Source organism: Heterodontus francisci, chromosome 9 (assembly GCF_036365525.1).
Source record: "Heterodontus francisci isolate sHetFra1 chromosome 9, sHetFra1.hap1, whole genome shotgun sequence".
Lineage (NCBI taxonomy): Eukaryota > Metazoa > Chordata > Chondrichthyes > Heterodontiformes > Heterodontidae > Heterodontus > Heterodontus francisci.
In genome coordinates, this window is record NC_090379.1 from 103,649,828 (window position 1) to 103,658,922 (window position 9,095).

The 9,095-nt window shown below is 44.6% G+C and overlaps 1 protein-coding gene across 1 annotated transcript; it reads right to left on the minus strand.

Moving 5' to 3' along the window:
* Positions 1-4,155: 4,155 nt before the first annotated feature.
* prlh2r (prolactin releasing hormone 2 receptor) lies at positions 4,156-8,748 on the minus strand. The gene is given in 4 exon segments (XM_068038183.1): positions 4,156-4,270; positions 4,272-5,259; positions 7,788-7,843; positions 8,723-8,748. Coding segments are annotated over 4 exon segments (1,185 nt in total).
* Positions 8,749-9,095: the final 347 nt, after the last annotated feature.

Sequence of the window (9,095 nt, forward strand, 5' to 3'; positions counted from 1 at the left end):
TTGGGAAAATAATATTTTGGGAATCAGTATATGAGTAATTTGAAGCATGGCATGTGGTCAGTGTAACCTGCTTTGGAGGAACAGGTGACTTTGGACCTATGGTTCCCAAAGCTCTCCAACACTGGGCATTTCCTCGCCTCATGCCTGGGTGTGGTGTAGATTAATTAATAAAGACTGTTTGCTCCGATTGGTCAGCAACTCCATTATCATTGTATCATATGACTACCAGATGGTAGAAGGCAAGCTCGATGGATCTTTATCTTATATTGTGTCGCAATTTCTATATTCCTACACTCACCAAAACATTTTCTGTCCTACTATTCCAACTCATTCGTTCCCAGATCTTCAAAACATGGAATTCCTTTCCTGCTTCTGTCTTTCCTTTCTTCTGCGGTCTAAAATTAATCCTAGCTTGGTGTCATCCAATCAATACCTCTCAACACTTCACCTTTTCTCCTATTCCATTCATGGTTAGTGATGTCTTGCACTGTAAGAGCAACCCATTCCCCACCAAGCTCTTGGACTTGCCAACATCCACATATTGGACAGGTGACCAAATGTTTGTCCAGAGATCTTAAAGAAGGAGAGAGAGCTAGACAGGTGGAGAGATTTAAGGAGGGAATTCCAGAGATTTGGGCCTAGCCAGCAGAAGATACGGGTGCCAATGTTGCAGCGATTAAAATTGGGGAGCTGCAAGAGGTCAGAATTGTGGAGCTGAAAGAAATTACAGAGATAGGGAGGAGCAAGGCCATGGAGGGATTTGAAAACAAGGATGAGAATTTTAATATCAAGATAAAACCAAAGTAGCCCTTGTGCAGCAAAAGTAACAATTCGGTTACAGAAAGCACCATGTAATTGGTTTTAAAGCGGAGAAGAAATGCTCAATTAAATTTTGGTTGCTTTCAGCCAGACAATCCTCCAATGTGTCAATTAAAGTTACATTTTTATGACAACAGGATAAGGAGCTTTGAGCCTGATCTCAAATAATGACCCAATGGGGTGGGGGGACAAAGACAGAATTACTCCCATGCATTTTAATGAAACTGGGATGCTGATTTAACAGAGTTCAGGTTTTGAATAGTGTCTGTCAGTTATTCATTCATTCTCAGAATGTGGATACCACTGACAAGGCTGGTATTTATTGCACATCTATAGCTGCCCAGCGAAGCTGGGGGTGGGTCTTCCCAAAGCTGAGGGCTTTGCTAGACCACTTCACAGGGCAAATAAGAATGACCATATTTGGTGTGGGATTGGAGTCACCTGTAAACCAGACTGGGTAAGCATGACATGTTTCCTTCTCGAAAGGATATCAGTGAACCAGTTGGGTTTTTCGGAGAATCTGACAGCCATAATCTCTACCCACTTCCAGAAGGTTTAAACCCAGAGCTAAACTTTAAACTCCACCAGGGACTGAGATCTTTTGCCACATATCAAACAGTTACATGAATTTACAACCTAGGTTCAAATGGGACTGATGGGATGAGGGGACTGTAAGAAGGAACCTGTGTGAAATGGATTTGGGTAGTGAAAGTGAAAATGTGCTTTGGTGAGGCTGGGTAACATTGGATGGGGACAGAGTGGAGGCAGCTTTACTCTGCAACACACTTGACCTGAGAGTGCTTGATAGTGCTACCAGATGCATGAAACAAAAGTCTTCTGTTTTTCTCAGTTCTAATATCCCTCACCTCAATCAACAGAACATTTATTTAAAAAATTGTTTAAATAGTACAAATTACATAGAATTATTGAGAATTACTTAGACTTTACAGCACAGAAATCGGCCATTAGGTCTAACTAGTCTATGCTGGTGTTTATGCTCCACACAAACCTCCCACCATTCTATTTACTTCAACTCACCCCACCAACCTGTCCTTCTATTCTGTCCTCCCTCATGTACTTAGCTAGCTTCCCCTTAAATGCATCTATGCTATTTGCCTCAACCTTACCAAGTGGTAGTGAGTTCCACATTCTAACCACTCTCTGGGGAAAGAAGTTTCTCCTGAATTCATTATTGGATTTCTTAGTGACTATCTTATACTTGTAGCTTCTGCATTGGACTTCCCCACAATTGGAAATAACTTGTCTATATCTACCCTACTGAACCCCTTCAGAATTTTAAAGACCTCTGTCAGGTATCAGTTGGAGACAAAAGCAGACTTTATTTTACTCCCAACAATTGCCTCTGCTATTTTAGCAATTGCTCTAATTGGTGCTGAATTATATGTTGTGAACAAACAGGCAGAACGATTCTCAGTTCGACTGGCCATTAGATCTTTATTCCATGCTTAATCGGTAATGCAATGTAAACATGACAGCAATAATCACTGTTGCACCTCAAGCTACAGAATGAGCTACTTTGAATGAACTTGTACAGACAAGTCCTGGCTGGAGGATCTCTTCCGCAGTTGCAAGCTCTCAAGTCGTTTACTACTTGTAGCTTCCTCCTCAGAAATTAACACTTGGATAAAATACATGCGATCTCATCGTGGGTCAAATGTTCTATTAGACAAATTAATCTCTCAGTTCGAAAGGTAGATTGAGTTCTCAAGGTGGAAATGTGTTTCCCTTCAGAGTTAGTACGGTTGCCAACTCTGGTTAGACACAGTCCTGGAGGTTTCATCACATGACCTCCTCCCTCCAATCACTGTGTGCCCCTCTCACCCACCATTGGTCACCTGGCCTGTCAATCCTCCAGGTGCACCACCCATCTATGCCAACCAGAAAGTGAATAGACACTTCGTTACCTGATTGGATGATTCTTCACTGTCAGTCAAACAGCCTTTATTCTCATGTCCAATATTTTTAGAACGCAATAAATAAGAGTGTTTTTTTGAATACCCCAGGATTTTTTCCCGATTTGCTCGTGGCAGTGTTCTGAAGAGCTGACTTTCAGTCTTGGAGAGGGTTGGGCAACACTGGAGGGTTGGCAGCTCCAAGCCTGGGATGTCAGATGGACAGGGCACATGTCCAGGCCTTGGGCCCAAGAAGTCAGGATGCTCTGTTCAACCTGAAGATATTACTTTCATGTTTTTCTTACTGCCAAACACGCACCATCAGGCACAAACATTGTTGTATCATTCCACTGCAGAAACCCAAGAGTCAAAGGAGTTTTACTCAGAAGTGTTAGTTCTTCCTGTCTTCATAGGTTGATTATAATTGTCATTTGGATCGTACTGTTTGGCATGATCTGTTTCTCTTCCTTACTCTGTCCAAGGGGCTCAGGATGCACTCCTTCAAAGGGTAGTGAAAATCTGGAACTCATCCCCCAAAAGCTGTTGAGGCGGGGGGCGGGTCAAGTCAAAATTTCAAAACTGACATTGATAGATTTCTGCTAGGCAAGGGTAATGAGGATTATGGAACAAAGGCTTATCGATGGAGTTAAGATACAGGTCAATCCCGATCTCATTGAATAGCAGGACAGGCTTGAGGGGACGAATGGCTTCCTCCTGTTCCTCTGTTTACCCTCTTCAATTAAACACAACCTTCGTAAAGGGTCCAAACTTGTCTCTTTCAACAACCTATCTCATTCTTTGCAGCTTTGCTTTTGTTGAAGAATTGGGCGGAGTTCTGATGAGAATTTACTTGAGGAAAAGGTAACTAAAACAGTGCTCAACAAAGCTAAGTGGCCTCCCTCCTTTTGTGTACAATTTCCTTTTGGGGCATTTGGTTCGTCACCACTGTCATGTGCCTCTTGGCTTGATGTCCAAAAGTCAACATTCCGTTTTCCAGTAAATTCTCTGGAAATGTCTGAAATGTGAACTGTTTTTTAAGATAAATGGCCAATTTTCCACCTTTCTGCTTCATGACAGGGAGCAGTTCATTATTTTGATTATTAGCGTAGCAAATTTGCTGAGTTCAGCTCAAAAGCTCCAACCCAGCTCCCCATCCTATCCTGATTCTGCTCGGAAGCCTTATCCTTTGGGTAGGGGTTATGTTGAGTGGAGTGGGGGGTGAAACAGAGACCTGTGCCCAATGCTACAGCTTCTTAAAAGAAACACAGTTGGACCCATTCGACTTGATCTATGGTCCACTGGGGCAGGCCCACCTTTGGGCTCTTGGCAGAAGGCACCAGCCAATTTGCCTTGTGGTGCTGTGCCTTGATAGATTCAGCGGGGCAGAGAGACATTTTTTCCTATCCGGCATAGACAAGTTGCTCTATTTCAAAGAGTACTTCCCCTTTAGGTTGATGCCTGTGGGCGCATCTAGAGAGGTGCAGGTGTTCAGGCGGGATGTTTGGCTGAACATGGAGCCGCTCGCCCGCTTCTTGTTGGAGGTTACTCAGATGGACCCGGAACTTGTTGTGGAGAGAGGCGTAGATGAAGGGGTTATAACAGGCAGAGCTCATGGCAACCAAATGGCAGGACACCTGGATCACGTTGATGTAGCTCTTGTCTATGATGTTGAGGTCAATGTCCCGTATCAGGTTGACTATCTGCAGAGGGATCCAGCAGAGGGCAAAGGACAGGACAGAGATGGCAAGCATCCAGAAGGTCCTCCTCCTCTGCTTTGACCACTTCTCGCGGCTGCATGCAGCCGCTCCCGGGACGCTCCTCTTCTTTAGGTGGTATGATATGGCGCAGTAAGAGATGGAGACCGCACAGAGTGGGAATATGTAGGATAGCAGGAGCATAGTACATGAGTACAGCAGCCTTTGCCTGTCCAAGTTGATCCAGGCCTCCTCACAGATGATCATATCATACCCAATCTGGTTGAGGTCAATATACTTGGTGTGCAAGGAGGAAGGCATTGAAACACCGATGGAGACCAGCCAGATGAATGCGATGATATAGGCACAGTACCGAGGCCTGAGTCTCTGGTGGATTGGGTATGCTACTACCACATACCTATCCACAGCTATGGCAGTGAGGGACAAGACAGACACAAAGACAGTGGTAGATTGCATCAGGGTTATAAAATAGCACATAAAGATTCCAAAAAGCCACCCTTGGGTTTCAAACGCATAGGAAACTGTCATTGGGACGCAGAAGATGCACATTACCAAGTCAGAGGCTGCCAGATTGCCGATCAGGAAGTTGGTAGTCGTGTGAAGCTTCTTGGTGGCGGAGATGTGAGTCACGAGGAGGAGGTTACCAACACAAGCCACAATCACTAGCAGCACATACAATGGAATGAAGAGAGGCTTCAACTCAAAGAGGAGGTTAAGGCCCAAGAACAAAGGAGCCGTGGTCATGTTGGCCATTGAAATATTCAGGGCCATGGCTGATGTGCCAGATTCATTCCAGGTCAACGCAAGCTCACCTGTGTGGAAAATACAAAGAATTAAAATGTTCAAACTGCTAGTTTGAAGCAATGGGCACCATTTTTTTTCCTCTCTCATTTTCTTCCACTACTGATCCTCAAATTGAGACACAATCCCACCAGAAGCCAAAACCCTTCCCCAAGTGTTTTACTTTATTCATTCATGGGATGCGAGCGTCACTTGTGAGGCTGGCATTTATTGCCCATCTCTAGTCGCCCTTGAGATGATGGTGGTACTAGTCTGTGTAGTGAATGAAGGTGCTCCCACTGTGTGGTTAGGTACAGAGTTCCAGGATTTGACCCAGTGACAATGAAGGAACAGCAATATATGTCCAAGTGGGAATGGTGTGTGACTTGGAGGTGATGGTGTTCCTGTGCACCTGCCACACTTGCCCTTCTAGATAGTAGAAGCTGTGGGTTTGGAAAGGGACCATTTTTCCTGGGGTTGACATCACAGCTGACCTCAACTGGCATCCATTCTCATGCAACCAGGAGGAAGATTCCAGGATGATTTCATTAGCATCCTCCCAGCCTACCTCTGGGACACTGATTCCAACTGTAGCATTTCTGCCATAGTGCTGTGGAGCTCAACTAGCCCAGCATAGACTAGGGACTGAACCTGGGCCTATCCTGACAGCTCAGGTCCCGCCCACATTCTCTGGATTTACCCACTGAGTCATCAGCTGAGGCCTCTCAATAGCAAGATTGCAATCCCGGAGGAATTTCAGTAGAACCCTGAGAATTCAGAACTCTGTCGTTCCACACAACTTCACAGTAATAAAGGTACAGAAAATACTTATTAGCTTTGTATGGTAAGAATCTTGTAGGGATTTTGAAAGAGAGAGGGCACGATGGGAAAGACCCAAATTTTAGGGGCTTTGAAAGTATCCTCTGAGAAGAGGCATTAAACCGAGACCCTGTCTGCCCTCTCAGGTGGTTGCAAAAGATCCCACAGGACTATGTGAAAGAGCAGAGCAGGGGCATCTCCTGGTCAATTTTCACCCCCAACCAGTATCACAAAAAACGAACGATCTGGTCATTATCATGTTGCTGTTTGAGGCATCTTGTTGAGCAGAAATTCACTGCCAGATTTCCTACATTATAACAACAACTACACTTCAAAAGTGTAGAGCTGGAAAGCACTTTGGTATGTCCTGATGTCATGAAACGTGTTATATAAATACAATTAATTAATGAATTTTCATATTTACTTTTGCTATATATTAGAACAGGGAATTTCAGATAAATACTTGTCCTGTGTCTGGTGGGGCAATCTCAAGGCCAGGGTACAGTGGAAAGTTCATTCTTTCAAATTCATTCAATTAACATTGGTACTATAGTACAGACCATATTGATGGTGCATTAAAAGAGTGATGAGCAAACATTAATTAAACAAGAATGATCTTTTATCACTTCATGTAATACCAGCTTGAAAGTGCTGAGCTGAAAATGTGTACAAAAAAACAACTGGTTGGCAACAGCTACAAGGACATGTTTAGACAGCTGAATTATTTCTATCTGTAATGTATTAAAAACCTTGCACCGAGTGAGAAGATTGAGAAGCATAGAAGACTTGGAGTGATCTGATCAAGGTGTTTAAAATGTTAAAAGGATTCAATAGGGTAGATTCAGAGAAATTGGTGGGGGAATCAAGAATGAGGCAGCATAACCTTAAAATTAGAGCCAGACTGTTCAGGAGGGAAATCAGGAAGTACTTCTTCATACAAAGGGCAGTGGAAATCTGGAACTCTCTCCCCCAAAAAGCAGAGGCTGAGTGTCACTTGAAAATTTCAAAACTGAGATTGATGGATTTTTGTTGGTAAGAGTTTTCAGGGTTAAGGAACTAAGGCAGGTAGATGGAATTAAAATACAGATCAAGCATGATCTAATTGAATGGTGGAACAGACTAGAGGGATTGCGTGTCCTCCATCTGTTCCTAAGGCCGGGATCTTGTGGAGCTGTCGGGGCTCACGACGTCTGACTGAAAAGGTGGGAGGATCACCGCCTCAGCCTTTCCCCACCTGGCACGATCCTCCATTGTTCCAGAGGCGAAGTTTCCAGCATCGGGATCTCTGTCCCTTTAAAGACGGGGATACCGTCTCCAAGAGCTGCCAGCCAATCAGAGGGCCAGCAGCTCAGCAGTAATGGCAGCAACACTAGGGGTGGTGGCCACTGCCGGTACTGCGGAGGCCTTGGACCCAGGCCCAGCACTGAAAGCCTAACCTCAGGTAAGTGAGGCAGGGTCGGCGGGGCCAGTCCAGAAGGCCACGGCGAGGGGGAGTTGGGGGGTGGGGAGGGGTTGGACGTGAAAGTCCGGTGGGGGGCCCATGGAGGTGGATGTTTTGCTAGCAGGGGTCCTCTGTGGGCCACAGATTGCCCATGAAGGAGGGCATCAACCCCCGCCCCCCGTCGCAGGGCTTTTTAAGGTGCCCTTCCCATGTGGCAGAGGCACCCTCTGCCATTGGTTAGATCCCAGCGGTGCTGGGAAGAGGCCCTTAAGTGGCCGTTATTAGGCGTGGGAAAATTACCAACTTGGACAAAGACGGTGGGCTTCCCTGACCCGTACTCCAGCGAGAACTCATGCCTTCAGGAGGAAAAGGGAAAAGCTGGAGGGGGGAGGAGTAGGGTAGTGAAAATCTGGAATCCTCGTCCTCAAAAAGCTGAAGAGGCTGGGGTGGGGGGCAGGGTTGGTGGGGTCAATTGAAAATTTCAAACTGAGATTGATATGTTTTTGTTAGGCAAGGGTATTAAGCTTTAAGGAGCCAAGGTGGATAGATAGAGTTAAGATTAGGATGAGCCGTGATCTAAGCAGAATTTAAGAGAGGATTTAATTAACAGGACAGGCTCAATACGTTGGGCTCTTTAGGAAAGAGAAGGCTGAGAGGTGACCCAATAGAGGTCTTTAAAATTATGAAAGGGTTTGATAGGGTAGAAGTAGAGAAAATATTTCCACTTCTGAGGAAAACCACAACTAGAGGCCATAAATATAAGACACTAATAATAAGGAATTCAGAAGAAACTTCTTAACCCAGAGAGTGGTTAGAATGTGGAATTCGCTATCACAGGGAGTGGTTGAGGTGAATAGCATAGATGCATTTACGGGAAGCTGGATAAGTACATGTGGGAGAAAGGAATAGAAAGATATTGTCATGCTCATGGGAAGTGCAGCGATGGAAATACAAAAATAAACCGATGAGTTATAAAATTTTTTAAAAAAAGACTGGTGCACTTTCCTTCAACAAGATGGAGGACAAACTCACATAACTCATACCTTCTCCTGCACAGAAATACACATCCATGTCTGCTAGAACTGAAACTCATTAACCACGTTGGCATTGAAATTAAACAGCTCATCACACATGGATATGAGCTATCCACAAAGTGAACTAAAACAAAGGCATTGGCAGACCCTCCGTCTCTATCTACAATCACTACAATAAAGTGTGAACATCCCTCACCTTACCAAAATGGGCTGAGATCATAAGCCATTGTATAGCCCCTCAAGAACCAAAAGCCTAAAGTCACATGGGCAAAACTAGCACTTTATGAATTTATCTTTGAAGGTAAACTTTTTGGAGAACAAAGTAAATCATCAAGATCATCAGTCTGTGATCTCCAGCCACAGAGAGAACATCGAAAGTCATCTTGAATTCCAGCACAAGGCTGAGACAGAGAGATGAATTCCAGCTAAGACAGTTGAACCCTGCTGAGACGAGTTGGCAACCAACTGCACAGAGAAATAAGGTAGTGCCTTTTGAACAACACCCCCGCCTGTGAAAATTGAACTAAGAAATACCAGCACCATCTTCAAACTGAAGTGTTGACTGCCAGAAGAC